Source organism: Rhinatrema bivittatum, chromosome 16 (assembly GCF_901001135.1).
Source record: "Rhinatrema bivittatum chromosome 16, aRhiBiv1.1, whole genome shotgun sequence".
In the NCBI taxonomy this organism is placed as follows: domain Eukaryota; kingdom Metazoa; phylum Chordata; class Amphibia; order Gymnophiona; family Rhinatrematidae; genus Rhinatrema; species Rhinatrema bivittatum.
The window spans coordinates 13,319,967-13,334,908 of NC_042630.1; the positions used below are offsets into that span (position 1 = coordinate 13,319,967).

General features: G+C 41.8%; 1 protein-coding gene across 1 annotated transcript; it reads left to right on the forward strand.

Annotated features, from left to right (window-relative positions):
• The first annotated feature begins 2,025 nt into the window (after window positions 1–2,025).
• Window positions 2,026–2,997, forward strand: LOC115077368 (olfactory receptor 6M1-like). Its single transcript, XM_029579662.1, has one exon. It carries the CDS (start codon window positions 2,026–2,028, stop codon window positions 2,995–2,997), a length of 972 nt encoding a protein of 323 aa, XP_029435522.1.
• Window positions 2,998–14,942: the final 11,945 nt, after the last annotated feature.

Below are 14,942 nucleotides of genomic sequence, written 5' to 3' on the forward strand. Positions count from 1 at the left end.
TGCAGGAGCTCATGATCTCACCAGTAGCAAACAGTTTCTCCCTTGCCATATCACTGGAAGTATTCCTCCAGCTTTCAGCTCCTCTCTGCATAGCTGAATGCACACAAATTGCTTGACAAACTGAACTCACTTTAGTACTCAGAACTATTCCCTGTAAGGTATGCTCACAACTCTCTATTGTGTACCATCACCAGTGCTCAAATCACAGGAACTAACACTTTTCTCAAACATACCATGCGGCACTAGTGCTATATACTGATGGAATGGCAGTACATTTCTTAGCATGTAAGAAAAAAACTCAATGTCCCAGCCAGAATCTTCCCTATACTCTTATAGCATCTGCCGGAAATACCCAATGTAAAATCACTGCAGAGACATGGATTCAGAAAAATAGCCTTCTCGGTAATTGCTTTATCTCTGTGGAATAGATTATCAAAAGATATTAGTGGGCTGTTAAATTACTTGGAATTTTTGTAGGAATAGAAAAGAGAAGTAGTCCCTTTTTTATAAGCAAGTCTAATTTTGATCTGGGACCTACGTGAAGTTAAATGGATAGACGGGAGTAGAGAGGAATGGTTGGAGGATGAGGAGGAAGCAGATGTTGCTCAGGAATTGAATACTCTATGTATACACAGCTGTAAGATGGCTGTGCATTGTATAGATGATTATCTGGGTGGCCAGAATGGTAGAGCTGTTGTGTCTCTTTTACTACAGTATATATGGAGCCCACTTTCAACTATTTCCATGGCCAATTATTTGTACATGAAAATAGGATTGTGGAGATTTGTGATAGTATTTTATAAACTGTGTGGCACTTTTTGCCTTTACAAAACTGCATATGTTACAATTCAAGTATATATTTGTAAAGCAGAAACATGCATACTTTTTCTGTCGATTTTGTAAAAATATACATAATATATTTTACGTGCTAAATAATTGTAACAAATCACATGTAATAATCCAAAATTAAATTTGAAGGCAGGTATTTTTTTATTTCTTTTTCTCAATTTATTTTCCTCCAACTCAGTGCTCTCGGTGGCTTACAATAGAACATACATAAAATAAATATTCAAAGATTAAAACAAATCATGGAGGGCAAAGTATAACAGCAGAGTAGCTGCACCAACCTGAAAATGATTAGGTGCACAAGTATTCGGAATCACATTCACCAATGCCTCCAGCAGTTCACCTAGACCTTCACGAGTTCATCTAGCCCTGCAGCACTTCTCCATGATCCCCCCCACCAGTGTACACAGTGCTCCTGCACAAAAAATGCAGACAAAATCCAAGTCCAGTTTCAATTGTGTGAGTCAATGAGCAGGTGTAAAAGTGTTTACACAAATTCAGTAATGTTTGTGCGTATACAAAATAGCGACTGTGCATCTACTTATGAATCCATCGGAATATCCCTAACACCATCCCTTTTTCTTCCCAGTTAAATGAATGCATGCTACAAGTACAAACTGTTGTGGGACTTTAAAATTTGATTCAGACTTCTTCTCATGTGGCTGAAGTGTTAGCACCTACAGTATCATGGTATATAAAGTCCTATCAACTAGGAAACATGCAGACTAAGCCACTGTGTTTGAGATTTGGAATTCTGAAAATATTACATGAGGGGTGGCTTAATCAAAAGTTGAAAACATAGTTTATTTATTTATTTATTTATTTCTTTGTTGAGTTTTATATACCGTCATTCGGTAGAGCCATCATAACGGTTTACAAAAATATACATTTTTCTTAGCACCTGTGTAACAGAAACAGTTGTTTTTCTTTATTGAAAATTATAAGAAATACAATATATTAGAACAAGGATTTGCAGAACCATAAAGAGAAAGGAACAGAGCTAAGAAAAATACTTTGATATTGTGCAAAATCTGTCACACTAGCATTGACAACAATACCGAAATAAATAGAGGTGAAAAATGAACACATTCTGTGACATTGATCAAAGACATTTATTTTCCCTTTAGTGTACAGCTCTCTGACTTGCATTGATCTTTATTTTTTCATTTGTTTCTGCAGATGGAAATTATCTCAGACCCGGGACTTGGAAATAAAAGCAGGGTAACAGAGTTCATTTTGCAGGGATTTGGGTTTACGGTCAATTCTGGACTTCGGATGCTGTCCTTCATGGCTCTCCTCCTGATCTACTTATTCACCCTGACTGGGAACAGTCTGATCATCGCCTTGGTATACATTGATTCCCACCTTCACACACCCATGTACTTCTTCCTCAGCAACTTGGCTTTCATGGAGATCTGGCTGCCCACCTCCATCATCCCCAGGATGCTGCTAGACACCTTGTCAGAGAGGAAATCCATTTCCATTCCTGCTTGTTTTACACAACTCTATTTTTATTACTTCCTGGGAGCAGCAGAATTTATTCTCCTGGCAGTCATGTCCTATGATCGCTATCTGGCGATCTGCCGTCCGCTGCACTATGAGACCATCATGAGCGGTAGAGTTTGCCTATGGCTTGTCATCATCTGTTGGGGTGGATCTTTCCTGCTGATTACATTTCCTGCCATTTTTATCATGCAGCTATCATTCTGTGGTCCTAAAATCATTGATCATTTCTTCTGTGACACAACGCCATTGATGGAGATTGCTTGTTCTGATACCCAAACCCTTAAATTGGTTATTTTTATCCTTGCCTCATTTACATTGTTAAGTTCTTTGTTTATTACTCTGTTTTCCTATATGAGTATCATCTCCACAATCCTGCGTATGCCATCCACTGGGAGGAGCCGGAAGGCCTTCTCCACCTGTGCCTCCCATCTCACTGTTGTTATATTGAGCTCTGGAAGTAGCATTTTCATGTATGTGATACCCCACAATAACTCAATAGGCCTAAACAAAATGGTGGCAGTGTTAAACATCATTGTAACCCCCTTCCTAAGTCCCTTCATCTATACTATAAGAAATGAGAAAGTTAAACAGATCATGAAAGGCACAATTGATAAGAAACCGAGGTACCCTGCTTGGGAGACTTGATCGTGATTCTTGAGGACATTCCCTGAGGTTATAATTTTGCCCCAGAATCAAATCTACAAAGAAATGGTTAAAAAGGTTTACTCTAGAAAATATTCAGTATTACCTAAAGCTATGTGTTTTGAAAAACTACCAAGATATTCAATAATATATCATTAGAAATTATATGCATCATTTCACCTGTTAGAAGTAAAAAAGGATTAAAACCAGAGTAAAGCAATTTTTTTAAAATGAAGTTTAATGTAAGTTATCAACCAACTCACCTGGGTGTGTATATTAGTAATACCTGGCCAGCCCATGTGTACTGAACTTGCTAGACAAACTGAAATCATTTGTCTGTTTTTTGTATCCAGAAAATAATTTTTTTAAATGTTGATTTTATAATATCATTTTCTAGCTAATTGGAGAATTTGGCAAGAACAATGGAAAATTACCATTAAAGTACAAGAAGCAATGACTGTCTGGAGAGTTCACCTGAGAGAATCGCTAGTAATGGTAGCTTTTTAGATGAAGCTGAGATGATAGAATCAAACTAGCAGCTGAGTCTGTCTTGTAGGCTGCAAGTTCTATAATAACAAGAAGGCCCAGCGGAAATGCAGGCGCTCACGTAGCCAGGTCTGTCTGGCAGACTGCGCAAGGGACCTAGGGGCCCAGATGTTCTGGCAATGGTAAAACTTGTAATGCAGGCTGCTTACATTATTACTGAGCTTCTCAGTTAGGGATGTATATGGGGGGAGGAAGTGGGAATATTCTTCCTACAAAACTGGTGGAGTACAAAGGAGGTAGAGAAAAAAGACTACTCTGGAAGGAGCAATCTGTCAGGTTGTCTTGCTCTGATGCTGGCAGCTCAGAAGCATCCTTAGCAATCTGGACTGCATAATTGGGCCAAAGGAATGAGCCAGTTCATCTTTTTTCAGCTTTCATTTACTATGGAAGGTCATCCCTTTGATTTACAATTACCTAATTTAAAAAACAGAAGGATCAAAGACGTCAGAGTGAATTAACAGGGTCTGAGAAATCAGTTAATCAATCCAAATTCATTTTCATCTTCTCCCCGCCCCAAAAATTAAATCATGACATTTCTATTATGTAATCCAATAAGGGGTAGATTTTATAAAAGTACGCCTGCGCGTACTATTGTTCGTGCATGTAATGAAAAATGTTTACCAAAGGACCCTGATCACTGATCACTATCAATTGATAGTGATCAGTGATCAGGGTCCTTTGGTACCCCTCCTTTTACCCCTGATCACTATCAATTGATTCTGGGATTCCATATCTTGGAATAAATTCTCTTATTAAAATCTTAGCTACAGAGATTGCGTCTGCTTTTACTACTGGAAAAGCTTCTCCCCATCCTGAGAAGCTGCAAATCATTGTTAGTACATACTTGTATGTTTGGCATTGGTGTAATTCGATAAAGTCAACCTGGATCTGCAAAAAATGACCCAGGGGACGCTTTAGGTGTGCAGGAGTGATGATCAAGCCCTTGGAGGCTTTGTACAAATTACATTGCATACACTGAGAACATATGGTAATAGCCAGAGCCATGACTGCTGAAACCATCTCCACAAGTGGTGAAAGAACATAACCACTAATGCTGAAGGAGATGCCTGATGAAGAGAAAATAAAATATGGGGCAGTATATGTCGGGGGGCCACTAATTCATCATTTGGGCCAAATCATATTTGATCTTGTTCCTGATTTTGGATAGTGGCCCCTCCTTTTGCCCATAGCTTTCAATAATCCTTATCTTGTGCCTGCCACTGAATCAAATTTTTAATATTAAAGTCTTTGTTTTCTCTGTGTTTTAGCAAAGGGCATCCTGCAATTCCCACAGTATTGTTGGTCAGAGCTGCATGCTTGGCTGTCTTATCTTGCCAAGTTATTCCCTTTGGCTACATTTGAATCTTCCTTGCTATGCCCTGCACATTTAACTACTGCCAGCTCAAGAGGCAACAAGATAGCTTCTAGCAAAGCTTTAACAAAGGACCCATTCTTAATCATTTCTCCATTTGCTGTTAAAAATCCTCTCATTTTCCATAATGCCCCATAAGTGAGACATAATCCCTTTCCTCTAAAACAAGCCCAAGTGAGGGCTACCAATTCTGCAGTCTGTGCTGATCGTGCATGAGTGAGAGGTCCAGCTTCCAGCACTTCCCACTGGGTACATACAGCATATCCAATCTGCAGCGAGCCTGTATCATCATGGAGAGCAGAGCCATCTACAAAATAAACTGCATCAGCCTTAGAAAGAGGGATATTTTTTTAAGCCTTCCCGGGGCTGCAATTCATACTCCATTAGTACTGCACAATCATGGTTTGGAATCAATTATTTCTAGTAACAAGGTAGCAGGGTGAGAGCAGAACAGTGATGAAAGATAATATTCCTTGATTGTAAAAGGATTTCATACTTTGTCATGCGTTCCAATCTGATTACTCGAGTCTTTGCATTACGTAAAACTGTGAACAAAGCGTAATATCTTATCTATAATTGACACATTTGAAGTTTACCTTTTAATACTTTAAGACCTAATGAAATTTCTACTTCAATATGGCCTAGGCAAAATTGGGTGAGACAATACAAAAAGAACATTAACAAACTAAAGTATCTTAACTTTCTGGGATAACTGTCAGGTGAGGTAGAATGTTGTAAGTCATAGTTAATTCTGAATCATTTTTGTGTGATTAACTCTAATTACAGACACTACATTACCACACCATAGTTTATTCTTCTAATGCTAACTTACAGGCCGATACAGTAAGGAGCGGTAGGAAGAGCTGCATTAGTGCCAGGCGCACCCGCGGTTGCCGCACGCACAGTCCGGCTCACCTACCGCTCGATACTGTATGTAAATAGCTTACAAATACAAGCTGCGTCCAAGAAGCGTCTGTGAAGCGTTAGGCCCGCGCAACCCATTTTATTGTATAGAGCGCTATACAGTATCCTGGGTGCGCTGTCCTAACGCTTCTTGGACATGCTGGTATCTGTCATTTCAAATGTCATTTGAAATGACAGGTACCATTTGAATCCTGTCATTTCAAATGTCATTTGAAATGACAGGATTCATTTGTGACATTTATTTTCATAAAATCTATCATGGCACAACAGAAAATCTGCCCCTCCAACATTATTCATATTGGATTTCCATCAACCTGTGGTAGGTTTTGCTGTAACAATGTTAGTTTCAATCTAATAAAAAGCTGATAGATTTTGGCTCTGTAAACTGAGGGGAAATGAATGGATTTCTATGCCGACAAACCGGGTGGGAATCCTCTTGGAGACTATTCCTACTTCAAACTAGGTTGTATATTTGTGATCTGGAGGGTTACTTTCTGGAGCTGATATAATCCCCATGTGTTGAGATGATAAGGAAATCAGTTTTTTGTATTGCTGCTGGGTGACTTTGGTTTCAAAAAGAGCACATGCTGAGCTTTGCATTTCCTTCTTATCCTTCGGAAACTCATCACAGAACACAAGATTTCAGCTTGCAAGGTAAAAGAGAGCTAGGCTAACCATTGCCAAAAAAAAGTCGCCCACGGCCACGCGTTTCCCAGAGGTGTCATTTTTAGACAGGGCAAAAATGTGAGAAGTTCCAGTTTCATGAAGAAGGCTTTTTTTGCCAGCACTGGGTATTGACTCCGTTCCTTCATAATATTAAGATGTAGAGGAGCACCCACTGAAGCTATCAGAAAACCAGTTTGAGCTGAAAAAAGGAAGTACATTTTCCGGGATGTTTTGGAAGAAAATAGCCATCACTGGGTTTCATAAAGGGATTAGTCAAACTTATGGAAGGCAAAAACAATCACAGACCATTTAACAAAAGAGCAGTCAGGGGTACCATCTCAGCTTCAATGCATTCCTATAACTATCACTGCTGGACACTGGAAGAACACGAGCGTGAACAGAGAGCTCTACACTCTGCACCTGCCGCTTGCCATTCTCTGAGACAGAATGACTTGGGCCTGACCCGTCTGACTGCTCCTATAAATTCTGTATTTCAGTACATGCAGAGTTGCTTTCAAAAGGAAGCGGCAAGATTACCCATGCAAAAAAAAAGGTCTGGAAAATGATTTCTGAAAACCCCAGGACTGCCCATGAGTCTCCATCCAGAAACAGCTTTGTCTCACCTCTCTGTGTCCTTCATTACTGTGAAGACATGGACACATTGTACTAGACACTGCATACTATTCCTACACTTTATTCCATATTGTTCCTTTCTATATTATTATACTAATTTCTTGAATATTTTTTCCATTTCAGGTGAACTTTTCATTGCATAAACTTAATACATTTCTTGACTAACTTTGAGGAGCTAGCGCTTCCTTCATCGGGTCTTGAAAACACTTTTGCTCATTCTATTTTTCAGGACCAATAAACAGGGTGGCTATGGATGTAATATTTAATTATTTGCCTTTCCAGACCAGAGTTCAAGGCAAGTTGCAATCTAGTGCACAAGGTAGAGTCCTGCCTAAGTGGATTTAAAAATCTAAAGATCCTATTTCCTCATTGTTTTCTCCCATTTTGTGTCTATGGAAAAAACATATTTTGTAAATAGGGCTCTAATGGGTTTTTCTCCCACTCTGTGTTTACAAGGAAAAAAACACATATTAAATCAGACCCAAAGTTTGTACCTGAGGCAATGGAAGGTCACAAGGAGCATCAGTGGGAGAAGCAGGATTTGAACTCCTGGCTACTATATCCACTGTGCTACTCCTTCTAAAATCTAACCAAGAAACATCCGTAAGGTATTCTTCTTATTCATCTTATTTTTGTTTTAACCTGCAAGTTTCAGAGAGAAAAAAAACAATTCTACCAAAAAATACCACGAAAAAGAATATAATAATGTTATTGTTTGACATCTGCCTGAGAGGAATGGCTTTAGGTAACAGGAAAATAAAATCCAGTCCTCTGAAGAAAGAAACAATGCAGTCCTGAAAACTCAAGTACAAATCTTGGAGACTTCTAATAGCAGACCAACAAAGCGTTATCAGAGCCAGCAATGCCTGTGCATGTGACTCTAGTGCCTTTTCAACATCCACACTTTTTAGAACAATTATTTTAACTCCCACGAAAATAAAATTGAATCAAGTAGAATCTTCATATTAAGCCTTGGTGCCGGCTGCATGATCAGAAAGACTTGTATATGTCAAAACATATAATAAAGACTGTAAATCAACAGTAGAAGAGGTCACCTTAGGATACAATAATGTAACCCAGCAAAAGAGATGCACTCCTTCATCCACATATTTATCTGAACACCAGTATATAAAGATTCATTGCATTGTATCCTATATGTTGTATATAAGTTTGCATTACGTTACCATTGTTGAGGGCATCTCTGTGCTGAGTGGCAATAGGTCCAGTCGATAGAGGAGCTGCACGGAATGCGTTTTTGTCTTGTGGAGGAGAAACCACACCCTGTAAAATAAAATAAAAATTAAAGCACAGTTCAGCATAGGCAGACAGCTCAACCTTTGCAGAGTGATAAATGATGAGACTTTTATGGAAAGGCTGCTCCATCTTAACTTGACTTCCCATGATCCTCCCATGGGCTCTTCAGAAAAGAAGCTAAACTTTAAGCCTAGGTGTAAAGTAATATTTTCTCTCCCTCCATTGAAACATATGTTTCCTCTGGTTTCTGCACCAGGGAGCAAGGTAACAGCGAAAACGTTGTTTTCAGGAAAAAGTAAGGCAAAGGGAAGAAACCCATAACCAATGGAAGTCTTATCCTTTATGCCCACTAGATGTTACTGTTGGCATCATCGAAGCTTAATAGAAACATAGAAACATAGAAACATAGAAATGACGGCAGAAGGAGACCAAATGGCCCATCTAGTCTGCCCCGCAAATTTTCTCTCTCATACTTATCTGTTTCTCTTAGCTCTTGGTTCTATTTCCCTTCCACCCCCCACCTTTAATGTAGAGAGCAGTGATGGAGCTGCATCCAAGTGAAATATCTAGCTTGATTAGTTAGGGGTAGAAGCCGCCGCAATAAGCAATCTGCACCCATGTTTATTTGTTTTACCCAGACTGTTATACAGCCCTTATTGGTTGATTTTCTTCTCCCATGCCGTTGAAGCAGAGAGCTATGCTGGATATGCATCGAAAGTGAAGTATCAGGCACATTTGGTTTGGGGTAGTAACCGCCGTAACAAGCCAGCTACTCCCTGCTTTGCGAGTGCGAACCCTCTTTTCTGGATGTGTGAAGTATCAGTTTTTCTTCTCCCCTGCCGTTGAATCAGAGAACTATGCTGTATATGCATTGAAAGTGAAGTATCAGGCTTATTTGATTTGGGGTAGTAACCGCCGTAACAAGCCAGCTACTCCCCTCTTTGTGAGTGTGAATCCTTTTTTCCACATTTCCTCTTGCTGTTGAAGCTTAGAGCGATTTTGGAGTCACAGTAAGCCTGTGTATGTTTATTTAATAAGGGTATTGACTCCAGGCAGTAGCCGTCATTCTGGCGAGTCACCCACTCTTCATTGGCAGCCTCTTGACTTTATGGATCCACAGTGTTTATCCCATGCCCCTTTGAAGTCCTTCACAGTTCTGGTCTTCACCACATCCTCCGGAAGGGCATTCCAGGCATCCACCACCCTCTCCGTGAAGAAATACTTCCTGACATTGGTTCTGAATCTTCCTCCCTGGAGCTTCAAATCGTGACCCCTGGTTCTGCTGATTTTTTTCCTTCGGAAAAGGTTTGTCGTTGTCTTTTGATCATTAACACCTTTCAAGTATCTGAAAGTCTGTATCATATCACCTCTGCTCCTCCTTTCCTCCAGGGTGTACATATTTAGATTCTTCAATCTCTCCTCATACGTCATCCGATGAAGATCCTCCACCTTCCTGGTCGCCCTTCTCTGTACCGCCTCCATCTTGTCTTTGTCTTTTTGAAGGTACGGTCTCCAGAACTGAACACAGTACTCCAGGTGAGGCCTCACCAAGGACCTGTACAAGGGAATAATCACTTCCCTTTTCTTACTCGATATTCCTCTCTCTATGCAGCCCAGCATTCTTCTGGCTTTAGCTATCGCCTTGTCGCATTGTTTCGCCGACTTCAGATCATTAGACACCATCACCCCAAGGTCCCTCTCCTGCTCCGTGCACATCAGCCTTTCCCCCCCCATCGAATACAGTTCATTCGGATTTCCACTCCCCATATGCATGACTTTGCACTTCTTGGCATTGAATCTCAGCTGCCATATCTTTGACCACTCTTCCAGTTTCCTTAGATCCCATCTCATTCTCTCCACTCCTTCCGGCGTGTCCACTCTGTTGCAGATCTTAGTGTCATCCGCAAAAAGACAAACCTTACCTTCTATCCCGTCCGCAATGTCGCTCACAAAGATATTGAACAGGACCGGTCCCAAAACCGATCCTTGTGGTACACCGCTTAAAACCGCTCTCTCTTCAGAGAGAGTTCCATTTACCATCACACATTGTCTTCTGTCCGTCAACCAATTTGCAATCCAGGTCACCACCTCGGCACTCACTCCCAAGCTTCTCGTTTTATTCACCAGTCTCCTGTGCGGAACCGTATCAAAAGCTTTGCTGAAATCCAAGTAGATGACATCGAGCGCTCTTCCTTGATCCAATTCCTTGGTTACCCAGTCAAAAAAGTCAATCAGATTTGTCTGACAGGATCTTCCCCTGGTGAATCCATGTTGCCTCTGGTCCATTAATTCTCCTGACTGTAGATAGTTCACTATTCTCTCTTTCAACAGTGACTCCATTACTTTTCCCACCACCGAAGTGAGGCTGACCGGTCTGTAGTTGCCAGCCTCCTCCCTGTTCCCACTCTTGTGAAGCGGGACCACCACCGCTCTTCTCCAATCTCTTGGTACCACTCCTGTTTCTAGGGATCTATTGAACAGGTCACACAGCGACCTGTGTGACCTGTGTGACCTGTGTGACCTGTGTGACCCAATATGTATAATCTACTGCTGAAACCATATAGCCTATTGTTTTCTTGAGATTAAGTATGGTTTATATATAGACAAAGTGGATCAAATAAAACTTTGCAGATGGACAATTGGGACAAGCATCACATATATTTGATGAACAGTGCCCTTCATAATTAATTGGAATTCTAGATATTTAAAGGTGATACCTGCAGAGCATAAAGCAGAGTGCTTCTAATGCTGCTCATCCTATTTCAAAATAGTTTTGGTTATTGAGAAAATGCAGACCAAAACTAGTGAAACCCATTCATGAGTACACAAATAGCTGAAATTGGGATCCTACTCGGGGAATTGTCCATCAAACAGGTCCTAAATATTTTCTATACTGATGTCACCAGTTTCTGTACTTAGTCTAGCTCTTAGGGGTGTGCATTCGTTCCCTACGAATTGGCTATCCGCAATGTATAGGGACATATTTGTTGTATTTGTGGGGAAGCGAAACGTATCGCGATTCCCCACGAATACAACGAATCTTCGCCGAATTATTCGGGCATCTAAAGTAGCCAATTTAAACAAACCCCCCACCTCCTGACCCCCCCAAGATTTATCAAAACTCCCTCGTGGTCCAGCGGGGGGGGGGGGGTCTGGGAGCCATCTCCTGCACTCACACCCTCGGCTGCTGGTTTCAAAATGGCGCTGATAGCCTTTGCCCTACTATGTCACAGGGACTACCGGTGCCATTGGTCAGCCCCTGTCACATGGTAGGAGCAATGGCACCGATAGCCCCTGTGACATAGTAGGTCAAAGGCTATTGGAGCCATTTTGAAACCGGCAGCCGAGGGTGTGAGTGCAGATGGCTCCCGGACCACCCACTGGACCACCAGGGAGTTTTGGTAAGTCTTGCGGGGGTCAGGAGGGTGGGGGGGTTGTAGTTAATTTAATTTTAGCCGGGACGAATAAGAATTAACATATAAACATATCGAGGGCCCCCCTTGCCGAATGCAACGTATCTGCCCCCCCGACGAATACGAATCCCGAATGCAACGTATGGCGTCCCTCTACACAGCCCTACTAGCTCTATCCCTCAGAAAGCTTCCATTAGCTCCCAAAGGTTAGGAATAATTGGCAGTCAATTTATATTTCCTGTTTATACCAGGGTCTTGATGGTTCAACAGCTCAGAAGTATTGGTTATTCTACTTCTGTAAGCTCCTGTTCTTGTGTTTCCAGTTTTCTCCTACTTGCTTCCATCTCTTTATCACTGCTTTGGATGGTCTACTAGGTAATTCAATGTGAATTGCACTAGCTACCAAATAAGTGGAGATCACAGTTTAAGATAGTTACTAATGTGTTTAAGCTTTGGAATAAAACAACTACTACTAATGTGCTGGCAACAAAAATTCAAAAAGAGCTTTGAGATCACAGGATCACAATCTATTACAGGTACCTGCTGTTAAAAGTTGTAGATTACATAGAAACATAGAATTGATGGCAGAAAAGGACCAAATGGTCCATCCAGTCTGCCCAGCAAGCTTATGGTAGTACAGTCGCGCCATACATCCTTTTATAAGACTGGCCTACTCCCCCACTGGCAAAGACTTTGTGTTGTTACCCCCTGCTTGCTGCCACTGTCCCAGTGAGGCGGCAGCCCTCCAACCTTCCACTCCGTGAAGGTGGTACCCACTGTCATCCCACTCCGTGAATGCCGCTACGGCCACTGCCACTCCATGCAGTGTGCTGCCGCCTCACCCACCCTTACCCTCATACATAGTTTCCCAGACCGTTAAAGTAAGAGCCCTTGTTGGTTGTTGTCCAAGTCCTATTCCCCGTTATCTCTTGCCATTGAAGCAGAAAGCAATGTTGGAGTTACATCACAAGTATCAGGCTTATTGGTTAAGGGTAATAACAGCTGCATCAGCAAGTTACCCTCATGCTTATTTGTTTTCCCAGACCATAAAATTCATGTCCTTATTGGTTGTTGTCCAAATCTAATTCCTCTTTTCCCCCTGCCATTAAAGCAGAGAGCAATAATGAGTTGCATCAACAGTCTGAAGGCTTGTTGGTTACAGATAGTAACCGCTGTACCAGCAAGTTCCTCCCATGTGCTCTTTTCTCATTTCCATACTCTAACCTTTAGGGATCCACAGTGTTTATCCCATGCCCTTTTGAAATCTTTCACCATTTTCGTCTTCACAACATCCTCTGGAAGGGCATTCCAGGCATCCACACCCTCTCCGTGAAGAAATATTTCCTGATGTTGGTTCTGAGTCATCCTCCCTGGAGTTTCATGAAGAGACCCCTAGTTCTACTGATTTATTTCCAATGGAAGTTTGTCAAATTGCATCATTAAAACCTTTCAGGTATCTGAAGGTGTGTATCATATCTCCCCTGCATTTCCTCTCCTCTAGGCTATACATATTCAAGTCCTTCAACCTCTCCTCATAAGTCATTTGATGGAAACCCCCCACCATTTTTGTCACCTTTCTATGGACTGCCTCCTCCTGTCTCTGTCCCTTTTGAGATTCGGTCTCCAAAACTAACACAATACTCCAGGTGGAGCCTCACCAAGGACTTGTAACTTGTAATAGAGCATTCAATTCATAGCCCCAACTTTGTGGAATGCTCTTCCGGTAGAGATTAACTGTATTACAACATTTAAGTTTTAGGAAAGCATATGAAGCCATTTTATTTTTCAATTGCTTTTAAGTAAATAATTAATGCATATTGTGGGGTAGATTTTATAAATTTGCGCGAGCGCGAACAAAAGTAGGCTGGATTTTATAAGATACGCGCATAGCCGCACGTATCTTATAAAATCCGGGGTCGGCGCGCACAAGGGGGTGCACATTTGTACAACTTGTGCGCGCTGAGCCCGGTGAGCGCTGCCTTTCCGTCCGAGGCCGCTCCAAAATCGGAGCGGCCTCGGAGGGAACATTCTTTCCACCCCCCACACCTTCCCCTCCCTTCCCCTACTTAACCTACCCCCCGGCCCTATCTAAATCCCCCCTACCTTTGTTGGCAGATTTGCGCCTGCTTTCAGCAGGCGTAAATCTGCACGTGCCAGCGGGCTGCTGGCGCGCCATCACCCGACCCGGGGGCTGGTCTAGAGCCCTCGACCACGCCCCCGGGCCGGCACCATGCTCCCCGGTCCCACCCCAAACCACCCCCTGACCCCGGACATGCCCCCGGACATGCTCCCTCCCCGCCCCTTTTACGAAGCCCCGGAACTTACGCGCGTCCCAGGGCTGTGCGCGCGCCGGCGCACGAGTTCCCTGTGCACGTAAATCCGGTCGGATTCACGCGCTCAGGGATTTTAAAATCCGGCCCTGTATTTTTAGTTCTGTGACATTTGTTTGATTATTTTGAATGTAATATGATGTAGTCAACACCGAACATTGTATGGATTTATCAGAATATAAGAAGAGCTAAATAAATCAAAAAGCAAATAAATAAACAAATACATATATAAATACAAGTGACCTTGATCTGGCCCACAGCCACGCTTCTGTTCAGAGAATGGTTTTCTGCTTGCTTAGATAGTTCTCAATGTATCTCAAGTCTCTGTTCTTTTACTCTATCACTACAAATTGTTGCTTGCATGAACAGCTTTATAAATTGCCCTCTAAAAATCAAAGGTATAAGAGAATAATTCTGGAGTCTTTAAAGATCACAACTGATACTTTGGGTGGGGCATAAGTGGATTATTATAGGGTTAAATTTTTGAAAGATTTATCCATTCAAAATGTCTCCCTTTTTTCCAACTACATTTCTGTATTTAAAATTGCTACCCACCGAAATACATCAAAAAGGGGCATGTTTAGGGAAATTTTGGAGCTACTGCAAAACTGTATCAGTATTATTGCACTACACAGTAAGTTTACCATGCAGTGTGATAAACCCTATAAGAGAGAGAGAGACCAATAACAAGGCCCTCATAGTAGTTAAGTATTTACATCTCTATAGGAGGGCCCCCTGATAGGTCGACGTGAGGTGTTAGTGGTGGTTTAGGGGCCAGTTTTGCATATAGAGGGAGACGTACGAACAGCA

What these genes read in the sequence shown, in the direction of transcription:
- LOC115077368 (XM_029579662.1), top strand. Translation starts at nt 2,026, where the DNA reads ATGGAAATTATCTCAGACCCGGGACTTGGAAATAAAAGCAGGGTAACA.